General features: G+C 42.4%; 1 protein-coding gene across 8 annotated transcripts in view; it reads right to left on the reverse strand.

Moving 5' to 3' along the window:
* Window positions 1-20,736, reverse strand: part of CDC42BPA (CDC42 binding protein kinase alpha) — a 190,790-nt gene continuing 170,054 nt past the window's right edge. For 5 of the 8 annotated variants that reach the window (XM_055815946.1, XM_055815945.1, XM_055815941.1 and 2 more), the window contains 5 exons: window positions 20,017-20,140; window positions 18,594-18,711; window positions 7,223-7,340; window positions 6,064-6,221; window positions 1-4,886 (listed from right to left, as the gene is read on the reverse strand). In XM_055815946.1, coding sequence (XP_055671921.1) covers window positions 4,755-4,886; window positions 6,064-6,221; window positions 7,223-7,340; window positions 18,594-18,711; window positions 20,017-20,140 — 650 coding nt within the window. In that variant the 3' untranslated portion in view covers window positions 1-4,754. Of the gene's footprint in view, window positions 4,887-6,063; window positions 6,222-7,222; window positions 7,341-12,185; window positions 12,372-12,622; window positions 14,482-18,593; window positions 18,712-20,016; window positions 20,141-20,736 lie in introns of those variants that run through there. The other 3 variants (XM_055815949.1, XM_055815948.1, XM_055815947.1) reach the window with 3 other exon arrangements.

Genomic DNA, 20,736 nt, shown 5'->3' on the forward strand with positions numbered 1-20,736 from the left:
TTTCTAACAGTTCCCTGTTTTATTGCAGTACATCAAAGTAGGTTAATATTAAGTGTGTTACCAACATAAAATATTGGCGGTAAGTCATTTTTACATTGTTGACTTCTCCACCTTAAATATTTCTGTGCAAAAGAATCTACATCATTGTTCTGTAGCAGAGAATCTCTTACAATGTCCCCTACAACATTGAGGGCATTAAACAAAATAGTGAGAAGAGGCAAAAAGCAGAATCTTTCCCCCACACGCACACTTGTCAGCTTTTATACTCTAAAACAAAAAAGTGATTACATCTATGCCATGCAAAACTGTACAATAATATTACAATGAAAAACCTAAAAAACATTTTAAAAATAAATGATATGAAACTGTCATACATAAAAAGGCAGGTATAATTGCTCTGAAATACCAACACTGGTTTGTTTGTGGATTTCTTCCCTGTGGATGAGACTTCCTTAAATGCAGAATGAAAACAGGTTGTACTGAGCTGTGGCTGGAATGAAAGACAAAGAGTTGGAATTCAGACTGGAAAGCCTGCAGCAGTGTGGTTTCTGGGGGTGTTTATCAAATAATAGTGTGAACAAAGCATGTGGAAGGGTGCAGTTTGTGTCAGTGCAGAAAGCTGTCCCATTTCCTCTGTGGAACCGATTCCTATTCACAAAAAAACCACAGCAGAAGCTACCATGTGCCACTGATTCCCAGAGATTCTCAGACTAAGGCTCAGGAGGTGTGGGTACTTGCACTGCAATAAATCTTACCCTTAGTGTACTCATTTAAAATTAAACATGTGTGCGTGAAATGGAAAAAAACCTTCTTCCACCTGAGAGCACATTTGTCCTGACATTCAGGGTCTGGCCGTGCAAGACAATATGGTGCCAGAATCCGTGTCTGTGTTAATGCTCCAACAGTTTTGTTCTGAAGGGCTGACGTGCTCTGAACCGGCTAGGTGTGGTTAAAACTATGTTGCTACAAATACACTTTTTGGACTTTTTTTTTTGGTATGACAAGACCCTTAGCTTCCCTCTGCCATGTACCTGAGAACACCACGCCTGGCTTCTAATTTCATCAGAGTCAAACCAAAGAAAGAACATTCCTAACTCGGTTTTGAAACTTGTTATAATGGGCAAAATGCACATTTATATCAAGCCACCGCAACTGAGAGGAGAAGCAGCAACTACTTCACACAGCCTCAGGAATGTTTCTTCTTGAGGCCACCAGCTGTCTTCTACAGGCCAAAGGCAATAGAGAAGAGAGCACTACAACCCTGCTTTGGGGTTTATGAAATGTGGAAGGAAGCCACGTATAGGTGTGCGCACACGTGCAGGGGAAAACCTATTTACCAAACCTTTTTCATTCTATAACCTGGAATCCTCAGTAGCTGCCTGAATCCACTCAGATCCTTTGTTGCCATCAAAAGAGAAAAATGCAAAACCCCCAACCGCCCGTGTGTTTCAGCAGTGTCAAAAATGCAAACACCTTCAGTCTCAGCCAAAAGGAAAAAATCAGCTAAGATACATACCATGTACAGAGAACATACGCTACAGCCAAAAACTCACCGGGAGGTTTTAAGCTCCCTGAACCAAACGCAGCCCTCTAACTGTGAAGAAATGCAAACATCAAATGTTAAGAGACAACTGTCTTTGAGATAGCAGTCAAGAGTCTTACAGTTCAAATGACCAAGTTACTTTTCCTAGCCCAATGAGTATTTAAAAAGCTCAGCTACAGTATGCATATATTTTCAGTGTTCACACCAACAAAAGAAAAAAAAGTGTGGTTTAAAACTGAGTGTATAACCAAATGGTCCCCAAGTATACAAAACTATTCAAGTCCTAGGACAACTTTTCTCTTTTCAAATAGGTAATGTGGTCATTTGCTTTTCAACTGAGAAGAACGGCTGCTGTTTCTCTTTTGAACAGATGCATATAAAAATGCACAGTACCAAACTACAGATTAAATAATTTAGAGTAATCCTAAAGGAGACTGCCAAGGCTTGGAAATTGTGGTGTACGAACAGTGTAGGCCTGTGGAGCTCTCATCTTCTGGAGCTCAGTTCTGGGACACAGCTGGCCTACGTCTGCCTGAGAACGTCAGGGGGTTTAGATCAAGAGATTGCAGGCACCATATCAGAGTAAACACAGGGGTTTACTCAATTTAATCGTTTGCTGTGTCTTGGCTCTTTGGATTCCATTTTCAGATAGAGCATTAGCTCAACTGCAAAAAAAAAAATTCCACAGAAAAGATCCTGTGACCCTCTCTCCGGGGACTGTCACGCAGGCTGCTCTGTCTTAAATGATTGCGTTTAATTGCCTTCTCTCAACATCAAAATAAGATTAATGTTTAAATACAACATACAGTAAATACAAAACTAGTCTGCAAAGGCTTTGAAAAGTGTGTGGACATGCTTCACCAAAAGGAGGGAATGGTGGGGAAAAAGCAGTGGCTATACTTGAAGCAATATGCAGCCTTTAAAAAGTAGCTGATGTGGAATTTTAATAATGCCAATAACGCCCTGCCTATCTGTCCCTCAAAAACGGAAAACTTTTCTGGGAGGAATTAATTTCAAGTGCTTAGCTGTTTTCTAAAGCTTTTAATATTAAATACCAGGCTTGCAAAAGTAGTAGCTTTGAAATGAAAACAAACAACACAACCAGCTTGCTACTCTGAAAAATCCAAACAGGAGAGAGACAGGCTTTTGGTGTGGTGATTTCTAAAAAAAAAAAAATTCTTGAATTCCCATCCCAAAATAACACTGAATGAGCTTAAACTTGGACAAGCCTCTCAATTCAGAGTGAAAGAGAAATCTTATCTAGGAGACCCAGCATGATTAAATGGATTAGACGATCTGTGTCTCGCTCCCTATTTCACGTTCAGGTCATACCTGAAAGTTACTGTACACGGTTTGAGCTTAGCTACAACTTCTATTAGGGAAGACAGAAACGGGAAAACTCCAAACGTCTCTATGTGGGTGAAACACTAGATACTGCTGACTGCAAGGATACGGAATGGTTTAGTAAGAGCTGTAACAAGTTCCTGAAACCCACAAACCCCAGTATTCTAAATACAAAAAGCCCTTACATGTTTGAGTGTGGTTGTACTATAAAGCCAGCAATGATACTACTGAGAAGAGAGACTCATTTAAACACACTCCCAAATGAAAAACACATCTGCCTTGCTAACTGAGACATTTTCCTCTTACCATCCGTTTGCACATCAGTCTCTCACTTTATTCTGTCGACTACGTAACCAGCTTTGTATTTGTTTTTGCAACTTCAGTGGGTTTTGTCTTCCACCGCGATGCTTTCTCTCTCCAACCTGGCCTGCTGTTGGAACCAAACAGCAGGTGAGCACACGGGAACAACTGCAAATTGCACAAACCCACAGCACGGGTAGGGAGGGAGAGGAAAACCAACCTTGCCAGCGTGGCAGTCTCGGGTGACCAGGCATCTTCGACTACCACGGTACGAACAGTGTGAGGTCAGTCTTCAAGGTTCGTCGTTGCTACAGCGCCAGCAGAGCCAGCCGCGGCTAGCTGGGGGCTAAGGGCACTCGTTTGGCTGATGTGCATTAGCAACTGGTATTTGGTAACAACAGTTTCCTGGTTAGGGATGGTCACGGAGACGTGGCAGACCGCTCCCTTCTGAGTTCAACCTGGTCAAAGGCTGACCCAGGGAAAGAGTTTTCCTGCCAAATCCCGCTGCGTTCAACTCCCTTGCTGCCTGAAGGACCTCTACTGACGCGTGCCGTCAAGTTCCTCAGCCGCACGGCCGGCACACGAGAAGCCAGGGCAGCCGCCCGGCTGACTGGTGCCCCTGGATGCCGGGGCAGGGGGTCACCTTCCAACTGTCATTTTTGCAAAGGACGGGGATCAACACGAAAGTAGGAATTACAGCTTCAGTTATGCTACCGCCAGAAGTAAAGAAATGTTGTGGTAGCACCGCAGGGACCTCTCCCGGCAGTGCAGCGAGTGCTACGCAAAAAGGAGTATCTGTCTCGCGAAAGGTTTTAGGCCAGGCCTCCAAGTCTGTATATTATCGAGCATGAAAACAGGGACAACACAAATCTTAAATTAAAGGCTCTCTTAAATAAGCATCCATCTTCTGCTGCATACACAATGTTTTTCTTCTTTGAATATATACATACGTATTTTACTCTAACATCTGCGTATTTATTTAAACTCTGTACTGTAGTAAAATATGCATCATTTTAATCAATAAGGATTTGCTGGCGACAATCAGATTGACATTCAAACGTGGTGGCTGAAAGCTTTTATGTGCCTCTGACATACCGATCGTTCCCCATGCAGGGGAAGGGGTCTCTGTGCTACTTTTGTACAGTACAATGAGCTATTTCATGAAAACAAAATCCCTCTGAATTTTCTCTTCTTGATACTGGTCTGGTCTACTTAAGCTACTTTTTGAGAAGTGGAAGGGGGGTGGGATAAATATGTCCTTAAAAATGAAGCAGCTGTAACCACAAAAATGAAACCAATACTAATACAAATCTACAGCATCTGGTATTTACCAACACCCTAGCTTTGCTCGTTTGCTTCTGTCAAATCTGGGGAAGGGAGGGTGAGGCAGTGCCGAACGGTGCTGAAGATGACCAGCTTTTACCTTCCTCCGCACCCCACTCCCAGATCACTTTCAGACAGGGAATGGGGAGGGTTAGGATGATGAAGGTGAGAACTGGAACAAGTGCAGGGGACAGCCATGGGGACAGCAAGCTGCTGTGATGTCAGATCTGAGTGCTGAAGCAGTTCATGAGTCCCAACTCACGTGGTCAGAGCTCTCCAGGGAGAGGCTCTTGGTCTTGTGAGGAGAAACCGGGCTGGGAGGGCTGCTGAGGTTGGAGCTGTTTGATGCAGTAGAGTGTCTCGGAGAGTCAGAGTCCTGCAGTGCAAAGACACAGAGCACCGGTCAGTAACAGCACAGCAAGTCTGAGAGTGACTGAGGGCGTCTGAGCAACAGGTGACTGGATTCACAGGCCTCCGCTTGTTTTGCTCGTCCAAAACCAGTGAGACTTCCACCCCCGCTCTCCCCTCAGAATTTCCTGGTCTGGGGAGACTTCTGAGTAAGTGGTCAGATCACTCTGCTTTCAGCAGGCGTAACAGACATTGACATAAGGACACAGCACCTGCAGGATTCTTGCAGCCTGCCTGTGGCCAAGGGCCTCTCGTCAGCAGAGTGTGCAGCTTCGGGCTGCTTGTGAAGCTTCAATGGCTCCTGCCTTTTCACAGACTGTCATCTGAGATGCTCTTGCACTAAACTAAGAACTCTTTGTAGTATGGGCTTCATCACAACTGCCTCTTCTATGTCACTCCCAGGACATTAATTCAAAGCATCCTATCAAATTACTCCAGCTGGATCTTCCAGAGTAGAACGCAACTATGCCTGAGCTTGAGTTTGGGTTGACAGCTGCCTTTCAGCTTCGACTGGAAGGATATATTCAGTACCATGAAAAACTTGTGTGACCTCTAATTTTCTCACTCCTTGGTAAGAAAATGGGCTGGGGAAGTTTTGCTGGCCAACTTCAGATTGAACCCTCCCACATAAAATATTCTTGGTTGGAGGGGCTGTGTTTAGGGCTGGGCAGGACTGCAGCCCTATCGCAATGACAGTTTTTCTGCACAGAACACCAACTATTAAATCCAGTTTCTCCTCTAAATGAAATTATTATATGTTAATTCTTAAACTACCTTGTTAACTTCAGGCACTCTAAGTACAAAATGTCTCCTTGGAAATGGCTGCCAAGAAAGCTTAGGAGTCTTTGCAAATAAAGGGCACAAGGAATATCGCTACCTCAAGCTGTCGCAGGTCACTATCAAGCTGTTACTCTACTGAGCCAGTATTTTTGGGAGCCTCGTTACCCACGTATCTCCAGGTAAGGAGCGCAGAGAGCATCTTCTGCATGTTAAATACCAGAACCAGAGCTGACACAGTTTGACGGAAGTTTTTTGTCAGGATAGCCTGACGACTCCCAAACTTGTAGCCAAACCCATGCCAGAATTTAACGTTCTCATCTTTATCAACACACTTGAAATTTTTTCCTCTTTCTCCTGCTGCTCACCTCTCGTTCGTAATCCCTTGTTGGTGCATCGCTGCCTTGGTCCAGGCCACCAGAGGATAAGGAACCGTCTGAGGGCGATGCCATAGGTTGACGCTTTGCTCCATAGCTACCTCCTGAGAATTCCCTCCGCAAAGCACTGCCATTCTGTGCCGACGATCCTAAAACATGCAGAAGAATGAAACTGTGTTACAGGTACGCACTCAACGTACGGGAAATACGTTAGCTGTTTCGCTGGTTAGTTCTGCTTTCCTTCAGCATGTCCCAAGATGCTCAGCTCATGGCTTGCAGGCTACAGGGGCTTTTATCTTGTCTGCTGCCAGCTGCGGTTTTCCCTAGGGATTCTCTGGTCTCCCCCTTGCCAGCATACGTGCCAGCATTGCACGCTTCACCCAGCACAGACACAGTCACCGTGTTCCCACTGCAGAATGGTTCCCCCAGCTGCAGAAACTGCTGTGGTGGCAGCCTAGTTCCAGTGGCCCCTTTCCCAGGGAATTAGGTGGGTGGTACCGGCCGGTACAGACTATAGCGGACGCACACGCTTTCTGCAAGCAGTTGGCAATGTGCAGCAAACACAGTGTGTGCCACGGGAAGGGAAAACACCAAGAGGAGCTGGGACACCCGTCTTGCCTCTGTTTTCTCGTGGTCCCTTGTTTAGTCACTTGCCTGGTCTCAACGCAGGCCACTGCGCTTACTGGCACGCCAAGGCAAGGCGTTTCCAACACATGCAACTCTTCCATACCAGCAGCCAGTCTCTATCGCTTTCTCGCTGCACTAGCAGCAAGAGAGGCATCGAGAGCTCTGCGCTGTTCAGCAACAAAGTTAATAACCATGGAGCTCGTGTGAACAACTTGCCACTGATTTGAAACACTTCAGCAGCAGCAAAGTAGTGCCAAGGGCTATTTTTTTTATTCAAATCTAATTTTATTTCTAACGTCAGTTTTAACAATTTGACAAATTACAAATGTGGGACCCAAAAAGCACTAGCTGCTTACGGGTGGGCTGTTCTGGAAAGCGAGATTAAAATACTGCGCTTGCCCTCAGCAGTCACTTCTGAAAACCCTGCCTAGTGGCAGTACGGATGGAAGCAAACACAGGTCCTAGCCCCTTCCCTAAAAGACTTGTGTACAGACCCCAAAGCAACACAGTTCTGTTTGCTTACGTGCTGCTAACCCGCTGCTTGCGCTCATCGATCGTCCTGGTTCTGTGCGGGATTTTGTGATCGATGGGATACTGACAGAGCCACTGAATACAGTCCGACTTTCCTGAGGCCGAAGATTCTGCAATGCAGACACACATGACACGTTTCCTTATTGACTGCTGGCTCAACCTTGGATGTTATTAAGTAAAGCCCCAAAACACATTAAACCCCCAACCTTACCAGAGCTGAATTATCTGGGCAGCAGGGCAGCAAAATTTGCAAAATAATATTCTGCAGTTTAGTGCAGAGACCGGAAGCACACACAACACGATAGTGAAGTGCTGAATTACATGGACGGATGCAGACGACTGAAAGAGTATGTCTAATAATTCAAGCGTTTCCTTGAAAGGATGGTTTGCCAGCCTAGTTAAACTGCTATAGATATATTCAGGTTACATTGCATAACGTGTACTTTCTGAACACAAGCTTCCAAGGTTCTTACTAAAATTTCTCTCTTTGATGCCATCACTTGTGCCCTGCAACTTTATACCATAACCATGTTAATGCCGAATGCCTGCAGAGTTATGAACACATAGTGGATTAATCTGTATTTCAATTACTTTTGGAATTCCAAAGGTATTAACATCATTACTCCAGACCTACACCAGTTGAGCCAAAGTGAGAATCGGCCTGTTTCCAGCCTGCTCGAAGAGGATGACCAGAGCACGCCCCACTGTTTTTCTATGTATTTTGATTATCGCTCCTGATTTCCATCCTGAGAGTTCCAGTCCAGTGTGATTTTCTAAATCGGTAAGTTACTCGACTGAAGTGGTGCTTTACTGAGGGAAGAGATAAAACACAGTTTCTCTACTTGGATATGGTAGTTCCTTAAACATAAGTTGTCCTTAAAAGAAGGGAGAAGAATACTTTGAAGTGAGTTCTGGGAGATTTTATTTCTGCTTCTGTTAACTTACAGCTGACCTTAAGGGAAAAAGCTTCTCGGCTGATTTAGCCCGTCTCTCTGTGTGTGAGCTGGCCTCTTGGCCCAGAGCGACCTTCTAATGCCCACGTGCATCATTTTGTCTCTGGCTAAACATGAGACTTCATCCTGCTCCTGACATGATTTACACTATTAATCAATAGAATTAACTAGAATTAGATTTAGGGGACTTTTACAGATGCGGAACATGAGAAGAACTGCAGGTAGCTCTGACTCCTTATCTCCACTTTTATCTCCACTCTACACCCCCACCCCCACTGCATTAACTCTTAATTTCTTCCTATTGAAATTTAATTATTTCCCCATCCTCACTCTGAGATAAAGTAGCCACACATAAACCAGTTGCAATTGTAATGCCTTTTTAAGCTAGGATGCTACGGAAATTTCAGACTGGAACAAAGATTCTACCTCCCACAAGGGCATTCTCAGACACCCTCAGATACTACCCATTTCTCTATCTGTATTTTAAAATGGGTAATTACACAGAGGCTTTGTAACGAACAGATTTTATACAGTTCAGACTTTATTAGATAGTTGTTACCAACCTCCTGTCAAATCCAGTCTCACAACGATCCTTAGAGTCATCGTTATAACAGACCCCTTTGCTCTTACAGTCAGCCTTTTCCTTCTCATTCCCCTACTGGGCCAGAAATGGCTTTTAACATGCAATAAACAAGAAAGAATTAAAATTTTCCCTCCTTCCTTCCTGATCTCTCTCAAACACCACCAAAAGAGAATCGGAGACCTTACCGATGTATAAACCCTGTTCAATTTTCCCCTCATCCATTGCTGCACTATTCTCAATAAGGAGTCATGTCTAAAGGCTTAAAAAAAGCATCTTAAATAATTTGTGAGATCATACTGCTTTCTCTTGCTTACCGCCCCTCCCTCCCCCTTTTCTTCCCATGTGAACAGTCAACCTACTTTTTAGTACAAAATACTAAATTTTTGGCTCCTGTGTTCTTCACCATGCAATAAACAATCTTGAGTTACAGGTAAGAGCAGAGCATCCTGTGCATAAGCGGTGGAGGCTCCCCTGACACTACGCAAAGGAACTAACAGGCTGAGGAGTAAGTTACTGCTGTGTTTTGAGAAACAAAGGAAAGCCCAGCACACCGCAAAAGCGTGTGCACTGTGGTTAGCACACTGGCGTTGCAAGATCTTTTATACTTACAGAAACCTATAATGGTTCATTTTGCAAAGAACAATTATTTTTAATGATACGGCAATTAGCCTCCTTACCAGTGACTGAGCAGACAACATACAGGCATCAGGGGGAGGAGGGAACGGGTGGGTGCATGAATAAGACTCATTTATTTTAACAGTGTATTCTAATGATGATTATTTTTCATTATCTCGGTTTGCAAAGTCCATGTAATTCCTTGTAGAAAGTTTATCCACAAAGCGAATCTTTCATTGTTCTTCATTCTAAAATAAAATAAGCACATGCCAGAGACCCTGGCATTTTGGACCAAAACCTCTGGAAGTGATATGCACATGATGCAGAAAGGGGGATTCAAAGAAAAATAAATGGCAGTTATTAGCAGTAGTTATAAAGCAGCAAAATGCAGCAAGTTAAAGGGGGGGGGGGGGGGGGGGGGGAAGAAACCTGAGCTTGCTTTACTTGAAGAGAGACAAAACCCCCTCATTTAGAGCAACAATTCAAATCCTAGCAGGAAAATTCATCCCCACCGCTCAACCACATGGAGAAAAGTGAGAGAAGCGGGGGAAAAAAAAATTGTCAGCAGAGAAGCTGCTTGCTGAGCAAAGTTAATCACTGTGGAAGAGGGTGAGAGACCCAAATCGGTTCAGTGCATCCCATTCCCGGACAGGACGGAGCTGCTGTGGAGCTGCGGGTTCTGTATGTACCACCACTGCTACACGTGCAGCTCCGCAGCGTTACCGAGCCTCAGCTCCCGCACCCAGGCCAACTGCTCCCAGACAGCGCGGCAAGAGTGCAGAGGGTTTAACTAAACAGTTACAACACCTCTAAGGAACTGCTTCCCTGCGTTTCTCTGTCCATCATGCTGCTTGTTAATTGTTTTGGGGTTTTTGTTTTAAAGTAGCGTTCTGTTCATTACACTGTAAACCTGAGCTTTTAATTCTTGCCTGACATAACGTGACAGACGCTAAAAGCCCACTTTAACAGGTCATTTTTCAGCTCCCCTGTGATTCCATGCTGGTTTAATTCCAGTATCCCATCCGTCCCTGTGACCATGGTCCCCTTGGAGGGAGCGCTACCCTTCTTGCACTAAAGTCTCCAAACACCAAGGGAGGGTGGACGGACACGAAACCAAAACTCACAGCCTGGCTTGCCATACAGCTGACAGCACCTCTGCCCTCAAGCCACAAAGGAGACAAACGCTTCTCTTCATCCAACACTAAACCTCTAGTGCTCTGCAGACCTAACAGGTACGAGATCTTGATACTCCACGTTGCCCACTTCACTTTTTTCTCCATTTTACACTAGCAGGCTGCAACATTAGGATGAAGGATGCTCCTAAAGCCAAAATTAAAGAGTTACTGCCTGAAACACCAGGGGTCATTCCTTACTGAGCCCAGGGAGACTACTCACATGAGAAATGGAGGGCAGAGGGGGGTATCACAGCCCACTGACACATCACTGCACATTAAACACAGAAAAAATTATAGTACAGTTGGCTTAAAAATAACTCCGTTAAACCCAGAACTGAAATACAGCTTCAGTGACCTGATAGTGACCCTCTAAGAGAGAAACAACTTTAAATTCATCTTAACAATATTCTTTTTTTTTTTGCATTTCAATAGAGCATTCATTCCTCCTGTGTATTTGCATCTTCCTTCCTACCCAAAAAGCCAGGATGGATGCAGACCTGTCATCGCAGGGCACACTTTCCAAAATGCTGCAACTTCGTTTTCGAACATTAATGGTTGTGACAACTGGGACTTCACAACAGTGACACATGCCCATACACGTGCCCAGTCAAAGGTTAGCTGTGCAAATTTGTTTTGGAGCCTTACGGAAGAGGTTAATCTTCCTCCTGCATTTTCAAGTCCTCTCTAGTGTTGTATGCAGGTACGTATCCAAAAACCTTCTCAGCGACAGGGATCTAGAACAGCAACCATAAGGCACTCGGAGCAGCCTGGCAGCCAAGGTTTGCCAGGCGTGTCTGAAGGGTGTCCAAAGGCCACAGAAACCAACAGCGGCGTTTTCGTCACAGCAAGGGACACAGCTCAGACCCATACAAACCCTGTGCAACCAACCACCGTCATGTACATCTATCTCAGATAGATGATACCGGGATGTGCAACACAAGAAAAAAGAAAAGACCACTTCCATCCCCCCAGTTTACATTCCAGCTGACGGGTATCTACAGAACAGTATCCCACCTCAGCCTCTGCTTAAAACTAGCAGGATTAAGAGGATCTACATCAGCAAATTGCCATCGTCATTAATTGTTGATCTTGCCTGTATGTGTTCTAACTTCACTTATTTACTTTAACCTAGAAACTGTCTGAGGCACAACCTCTGTCTCTCTGTTCAGTACTGGGTGAAAATTCTTGCATTCCACGTGATTTCACCATAAACAAACAGTTTGTAAGTTTGGTCCAACACAGACAGATCCAGAACATTTCCTAATGCAACCTGATATACAGCATCCTGCTATTGACTGCTGGAGGATGAACACTCTGGAACAGAGAACTTATTCAAAATTCCCACATTGTTCGTGGTGATTAAAAATGCTATTCTCACAGCAAAAGGTTCAGCCCAGTTGTTACACCCTCTTTTTTTCTTTTTTTCTAAAGCCGTGAAGTATCTGTTTCTTGGCATGCCAGAGCTGTGGAAAGACCACAGCTGACAGCAGAAAATACATCAGCTGGGACAGAAGAAAGTTAAGGGGTGAAGGAAACCGCTTACAAGGGGGTTTCTCCCATGTTAATAGCCAGGCAAAAGGAAAACCACACAGTGTTAGTAGAGTGAACACCTGACTCAGCCGTTCATACCCTCAGAGTCATAAAGTCTGGAGTACCGCGGACAGAGCGTGGAGGCGGGGAAAATGCAGGGTTTATGGAATCGTAAGAGAGGAATTTTTCAGCTGAATTAACAGTCATGTGGTAGATGTGCTCAAAGTTGCTCGGAGAGGAGATCAGACGGGAGTGATGATGAGGGAATTGGTAAGGGGAACGCTGCTATCAAAGACAACAGAGAGAGAAAGCAATGAAGGATGGTTGTACAGGTTACATCGGCAACAGCGGTCCACAAGAGCAGTCAAACACTGAAGGACAGCCAGACAGCAACCCTGCTTGCCCGTCAACACACAGGTTCTTACATTGTCACCCCCAGTCCTCTGAGCACCTTCCTTACATGGTGTCACATGGGCCTGCCGCCCTTGCTGTTGCTAAAACATTAAAAACAAATAAAACTTTTAACTCATTGGGAATAGATTCTAATATTTATTATTATTTGATATTTCAAAGAGCACCACAGTTGTAAAAGGTGCTTTACAGACAGTTGTGAAGCATTAGTTCCCTGCCTTGAGGAGCTTACAATCTAAAGTAGACATAACACAAACAAAGGAACGTGAACACAGGTGAGATGGTGTGGGGAGAAGGAAAGATGAGAATACACAACAGTTAAAGATTGTAAGAGATTTCCTTCTGTTATTCATGCATTTTACCGATTCCATTAAAATTAAGTATCACCCATACAACAAACAGAGTACTAAGGGGAGGGAACAGTGTTTTGACAGAATAGGGACACAGGTTGTGGGGGAAGGTGAACTGGTTAGTGTCAGACAACTGGGACAATTTAATCTGCTGTGGACAGATGCCACGAGGCCTGTGTCCTTCTGCACACTCACTTAATCCTCACAGCGCATTAATGATGAAGGGACTTTGCACTGCAGAAGACTAGGCCCTTAGATAAGGTGCAAAAGTACTGGGAAATGCAAATGTTTTTAATAGGTCAAGTGAGCAACGTGCTCCCAAAGTGTGACAGAAAGAAAGAGAGAGGAGAAATAATCCTGCAAATTAAACAGAAAATATTTCTAATTCATCTCTACAGAATGTGCTGGCACCAGAGCTCTTGTAATTTAATGTCATCTGAATCCAGATGTAACGGAAGAGCGTTTCAAGGCTTGGTCTCCCTCCCCGAGCCATCTGTACGAGTTCAGCAGGGCAGCCTGCAAGGGGATGGTTTGCCCAATGGCCACCAGCGAATCAGAACCTTTTCTAACTTCTAATTTTCTCTTCCCCTTGTCCAACTGATTTTATCACCTTAACACAAACAGATCTGAGGAATGTTAGAAATGTTAGGACTTAAAAAATAGAAAATGGTAAAAATACAGCTTACCCCTTCCACTAAACCTAAGGCACTACTTTTTGTATATGGAACGTATTAAAGTCTGGAAGAACATTAAGTCACATCCCAATACATATTATCAAACATTATTGTTACTGTTCTCTTCATTTCAGCTGGTAAAATCCAACCTTTTTTTTTTTTTTAGACACACAGTTATTATGAGGCTTTGCGTGTTAACCAAAACATCAATTACCACATTATGGCATATAAGACATAATATATATTAAATTGTTATTCGTAAGTTTAGCAGCATCTAAATATCAGTACAAGAAGCCACCATTCCAAGAATGGTCCAGGGAAGCAGACTTTGCCAAGTTATCTGCTCACAACAGAATACTGGCAGCAAAGCCAGCTATGTTCCTAAGAGCCAGTAAGGGAGAAATGGGAGTGTCTAAAAATCACAGCTAAAAAGCAGAGGGTAGGCCAGCTGCAGACCATGAAGATATTTAGCCAGCAATCATGAATGTGAGAAAGCCACGATATGGCAAGATTTTAAAAATGATCTTCCATGGAACTTTCTCCATGGACTCCACCATTAGATGCATGCATGGGGTTCCCACTTTCTTTAAAGAATACCAAATACAACTAAGTATTCATTAACTCTATAAATAGTTTCTCATTTGAAACAAGCAAAGCTTCACACATCTAGAATGGAAGTATAATGGTTCATGTATAATGAGGTCAAACTGAAGCATAATGGTCAAATATAATGGCAGTCAAGACCAGCTTTTGTATGTCAATTACTCAGGCATGCAGAATATGAAAGCAAAATCAATCCTGTACATCTGATGTACACAGAGAGGTGGTCTGTGCTGCAGTAAGTGCAGTTCCAGATTTCAGATCTTCACTACAAAGGAGCATCCACGATAAAGTGGCTTCAAGGGACAAGAGGGCAGAAGGGAGGCCAGACTGTACGGCCAGCTAATTGGTGACAGGCTGCTAGGGAAGAAAAACATGTAAATAAATAAGTTTGGGGATATACTAACAGGAATGATTCTAAATTGTACAAAACAAGACAATGACCCAGATCTAGCATCCACATCAACAAAATACAAATATCTACTGATTACGGCTTTGTTAATAGCAAACAAGAACTTCTGGTTTCTGTTGTGTTGTAGCCCACAAACTCGCCTGTCAAAGCCAGACTCCTGAGCAACTGCTCACCAGGAAGAAAAGAAGGGTGCAAGTTTACAATTGCCTGATAAGCTCTAATACTTTCTCTCTTAAATCTGATTCCACTCCGAGCCTTGGGCATGTTCATTTCTGCCCAAATACGGGTCTACGCTGAAGTCCAGGTGTGTCGGTTCATGGAGAGAACAATGTGGGACTAGGCTAATGGGCTGTAATTTGCCATAAATGGATCTTGCTGCTCGTGTCACATGCCTGTTGAATACCAAGACCTTGGAAACAATGCACAGAGAAAGCATCTTTCCCCCTTGCACGGCTGCATCTGCAAGGGCAACCACATGCACACGGGTATGTTCCACACAGGTAGGCATCTGATACAACATACCGAATAGCCTGAAACAGTTTAAAACATTCCATTTATCCAGTTTTGATTTTGTACATTTACAACACAAACTAAACTCTCTACAAGCTTGTCTTTTAAAAGACATCATTAGAAAGCAAGCTCGCTCCTGTTGGCTCTGCATCCCCCAGGCAGTTACACCCCAGGTTAAGACAGCAGAAGCGTATGTCCCTTCCTGTCCACCAACATATCGCAGCCCAGCCCTGCAAGGGCCATCACTACCAGTCCTAATGCTGCACTTTGTTCAATTTTTGATATCTTGCCTGAAAAAGGCAGCAGAGGCAGGTTAGCAGGACTGCAAAGATTAGTTCTGATTGGATTCATGTTGCATATATAAAGTGAATGTGCATATATTCATAAATACATATAAATACATACATATATATAAATATCATCATTTGCTTTACAAAGTTCATCCGTGGATGCTAGATAAAAGCTAAGCTGAGCTGGTTATTTAGTTTGTGACAATCTCATCCAACTCAAAGATTAAAATATTTATTCTGTATTTAAACCTATTTATTACTAAGGATCCTTCTGCCTGCGTAGCACTATACTGACTTCAGTGAAAGATCATGCTGGATGAACAGATTTACATCAGCAGACCCAGCCAAATTTGGAATTGCTCAAGTCAGAAGAAACTGCAATTAAAAAGGCCTGCTCCATTCTTTCGTACACTTTCTGTGCTCCAGGATCTCATGAAAAAAAGAAGCTGTGTCACCTAAAATAGTTGGATGAAGAGAATTTGAGAAAACTATTAGCGTTGCACTACTTGTCCCCCCTAGCGGCAGCCCTCTTTAAATACAAAAATGTATTTTATCATCGCTTCCATAAACAGAAACAGGCATTTGCAAAGTAAAATGCTGCAATCTTTCCCACAGTTCTTTGAAAAGAAATATTTTTTTCTTCTGAAACATACCAATCTATTTAAAAATACACAGAAGATGTTCCAGCTGCAAAATCATCACACATGCTAAGCAGCACAAAACCAAAAAGCTATTCACCTTTTCGGAACTAGGTATCAATCTAGTGAAATAATTCTATGTCCTCGTAAAGAAGCTGCCATACAGATGAACTGTGCACAGGGTCGGATGAGTATTCTTTACCTTGTGTACTGATTCTCCAGGAAACGCCCTCTGTTTCCATCCTCTCTTTTAATTCTAAGTTACTCTTTGAAATAAAGCATTAGACTCAAATACATAACATCATATGCATGCCCAACTCCTTTTCTTCTATTTTTGTGCCTGAGAAACAAATTAGGTAGTTTGGAACACACTAAATGGAAACTTAGTCCAGCCAAATACCTTACAGGAAGCTGTTGGAAAAGAAAAAGCTGCCTGGACCGAAGTAGCTCTTGACAGAACATTCATCTGCTAATCTCAAGTTACACTTTCAAATTCACACGCTTTCAAGTCCATGACTGATGCAACTCTGTACCCATTAAACTAGGAAAACAAATACAATAGGATATTGCGAGGAGCTGCTGGAAAATTACACACCAAATCTGCTTTCTCTGCAGTGACATCTCACAGCATTAAGACTGACCCCTAATTGCAGAAAGGGGTTTTTAACAGAACCTTTAAAAAGAACCTGCAGCTATGGAACAAGTGTAGAAATCAGTTCTATATTGTACACATTTTCTAATGTCTTCTCATCACTTTTAAGTGTGGAAAGTGACTCACAAATTTCCTTCAAAACATAGTATTGATCAGTAAGAAGCAAAGTGCCAGTCCTAACTTCAATATGACCTTTGAGCTAATACAAGGCTTGCATAATTAGAAGGAATTCAAAGTAAAAGCCGTTTAGAGGTGACATAGCTGAAGAAATACTAATCCACAAAAATAAAAAAAAAAATCTAGAAAATTCTCTTCTACGGATAAAATCATTTTACACTTCCAGGTTTGGGTCTTGATTTAAGAGTCTTTGCAGCTTTTGATTCCCATGAACTTTCCACTACTGGTAGTGTGAACCAGGATGCCTTTTGCCCTACCTTTAGCAGTAGCAGATTATTTTCTCTGCTTGAGAAGAGCCAGAAATAGTTTAAAGAACACACCAGAAATGGAAAAAAAGATTCTGATCTACATCCTGCCCTGAAGGAAATAGCCATGCTTTGTTTAACATTAGATATATGTGCACTCACATACAGGTAAGACAGACACTACCTGCCAACTTCCCTTGAATTTGTCACGTGTTTTCTTAGAAGCAGCTCCTTCATTATTTAGAAATGTATAAACATACACACACAAACACAGTGCTGTTTTTTGCTCAGCTGCACTGAATATATTTGTTATTGAGAGGTTTCTCAGAGCGTCTCTAGTACAAGATTTAAAGTATATCCTTTCCTTTCCTTGCATATTCCTATCTAAGGAAAACAGTGCCAGAAAGGCTCATGTACAATGCGCGGACTTTATGGTAAAGTGTAACATAGAAGTACCATCTGCTGCAAAAGTAAGGTAAAACGAGTATCTGAAGACCAGAGGTCATGTTTCTAAGCTCTTAAAGTAGTGCAGCTGCATGGTACACTTCATTTTCCAGTCTTACTGTTGTTTCCTCCAGGCTTTTCAGCATCTGCTTTCTGCACAAACTCCAAGTAATAACAATGATGCTTCAAGACAGCACTTCTGTACTAATTCCTATGTCTTATAGTGGTACTTCATCTTATCTGTCCGGTATCATATAATCTGATCTTTCTTACAGTGCTTATTAGCATCTTCTGAATCATGTCCATGTCATCATGGAAGAGTTTAGAAAACAATACAGAACACACAAACTAGATGCTCAAGGTAGTTTGAAGCAAGCAGTATGATACTCTCCTATTAATAAAGTATTAATTGGGTTTTAGCTCATTAAAAATTTCAGTAACTTTCAGGTGAGCATCTCCTACATAAGGCTTTGGGAAACAAACGTGTGTGTGCGCGCGCTATTACATGTTTTCTTTTTCCATTTTTCAACTTAGAAGGTAAGTTTTTTTTATGTAAGAAATTGTTTCATTGAGACTAGTTTATTTGGAGAGAAAATGAAGAATATCATCTTTGGCATAGAAAAAAAATATTGGGCACTACACTGTTAAACTGCTACAGCTCCACCGTCTGAGGATAAAAGGCTGTAAAAGAGACAGGCTAAGTTGGAGCTAAAGATGGGAAGAGAAAAAAGGAATTGAACTACAGTTCACAGAGAAAGGAATTTCTCTTTTCTTTCCCACAAAGAACACAGGCTCAAATTCTATTAATTTTATCCCTTCATATGGGTCATAAAAACTATCATCAACACTGAGAGGCCAACCTGCCTTAAAACCCAGGAGGCATCAGCCACTCTTCCTCCTCCCCTCCACGCCTAAGTGTCATCCTCTTTGCTTATATTTTATCGCACACAGCGGAGCACGTTGACCTCTGTCTCCCGTGTCACTCTTCCTGGTATGAAATACATCAACACTCTGAATATACTTTCAAAACTGTAATTGTCTTTCTCTCACTTATTTGCAGCCTCTATTGCAGTCAGTCACTCCCACGCGTACTTTTGTACTTACCATCGGAAGGTCTTTGAGAATCTGTATACCATCTCCTGGACCCATATGTGCTATGTGGTTAAAATTAGTTGGGTTAGAAATTAATTTATTTCTCATTTCTGGATCGCGTAGCATCTCCCTGGAAAAGAAAGCACTTTGTTTAGATATTTCGTTCGAGGTGAGGATGGACATTTATAAATCATGTTGAGCTTTGATTATCAGCTACTTTAAAATGGAAATTAACTATTTAACCATGTTGACAGCGATAAACCCTTGCTATCAGCACTGGCATGGACAAGCTTCCAGCTTGAAGAGAGGGCAAGGGGCCAGAAGAAAATAATGCTGTTTGCAGGCTAGCAGCCCACGCCCAGTAGTTACTAACATTCAAAGAATATACAACCAATATGAGCTGATAAAAAGCTCTGTAAGATGAGTAAAAGCAGAACTCATTTGTGATGTATTACAAAGTGGAGATGAAAATGAAGGACAAATATGAAAATAGAATTAAAATAATACTGCAGTACCTTTCTCAGTCTGTGGTCAGAATTAAAAGCTCTTCAAAATGGCAAGGATGCATTTCAGAACTCAGAATAAATAAAATTTTAAAAGACCAAACCGCAATCAGCTCAGAAAAGGCAAGGACAAGGACTGGACTTTTATCTCCACTGTACACAGCTGTTACTTTTCTTAGAGCCAAAAGGAAAGCAAAGCTGGGACCCAACCATCGGTGGAAGACGTTGGAAGTTAGAAAACTGAAATACTCAGTTCCTGGATTGTAGCTTAGCACAGTAGCAGGTCATCTTTAGTGAGTGATAGCAAATGGTCAGTAACATCCTCTGTGAACACTGTGAGTAGTGCAGACCTATATTTATTGCCATTTAGGAAAGTATTTGTGACCTGTTAAAGACTTCTATTAGAAACACATCCTGAAGTCCTATGTCCTCTGAAGAGGTGAGTTTCCTGAGATTTATAGAATGTTTATGTAGTTAAATCTATAAATCAAAAAAGCAGATGCCTTGGAATACTGCTGAGAGTAGAATTGCCTTCAGAAAGAAAAGCAGAACCAGAGCCTGAAAGTAATTAATCCATATGCATAGTTAGCAATGTAATCTTCTTTCGCAAAGTGTTTATTACAGATTTTTATATATACAGTATATGTGCACACCTATGTACCTATATACAGTATGTGGAGACATGCATTCCAAATTACAGCTGTTTCACATAATTAATTTGAACTAATGAATACTTGTGTATCCAGTGCATATCCATATCCAAACTGGTATTAACACAAATTAAACATTGAGGATTAACACGGTAGTGAAGAGACAGAAACATCTGAATGGGCATTCCAGAAAGCAACGAATGAAGTACTACATTGGCATCAGTCACTGTCCTTCAGGGCCTACAGGCATGTACGGAAGACAAGTACATGTTGAATACCGACCTCCTCTGCTGCATCCTCTCCTCTTCTGGTACTCTGAATGAATAGCGGCGCTTGTTGTTGATGTTTCGAACCATTTGCTTCCGGCTGTTATCTGATGTCTCAGGAACAACCAGTTCATCGCCCTCTAAAATCAATAGAAATATAATGATCCAGTGGGTTAATTCATTAGATCTTCATAGAATTTGAATTCAAAGACATTTCCTCCCTTTGCTCTTGCTAGTGTTGGACACTACCCAGTTCCTACCAACACTCAACAAATGCTCCTTGGTTTATGGCTTTTCTCGGTCACCACCTAGTCTGTGATATAGCAACAGACTTAACCCTTCTTCACACACAAGCTGCCACAACTATGTTCTCAAAATACCACCCATTAATTCTTCCAAACCAACCATTTAGGTGGACAGAAAAGCATCTCAGTCCTCCATCTCAGGCTTTCTTGGGCAGTTCTCACTGAAAATCACTAGAACAGTCTTGTTCTGCCAATCGTCTGGAAACTCAATGCAAGACTCTTTTTCATTCATTCCCAGCTCCAAAGAGACTACTCCTTCTGAACTGGTTTGAACACTGATGTATTTTGGTGCAACCATGGGAAAAGGGAAGATTTCTTCCACATGTGTATGTCTGGCCAAGACATCTTTAATAAAGACGTGAATTGTATAGCAGTGATAATAACGCAATAGGAGCGTTACTTTGAATGAATGCTGCAACTGCTCTGCCTTG

The sequence above is a fragment of the Falco peregrinus genome, chromosome 11 (assembly GCF_023634155.1).
Source record: "Falco peregrinus isolate bFalPer1 chromosome 11, bFalPer1.pri, whole genome shotgun sequence".
NCBI lineage: Eukaryota > Metazoa > Chordata > Aves > Falconiformes > Falconidae > Falco > Falco peregrinus.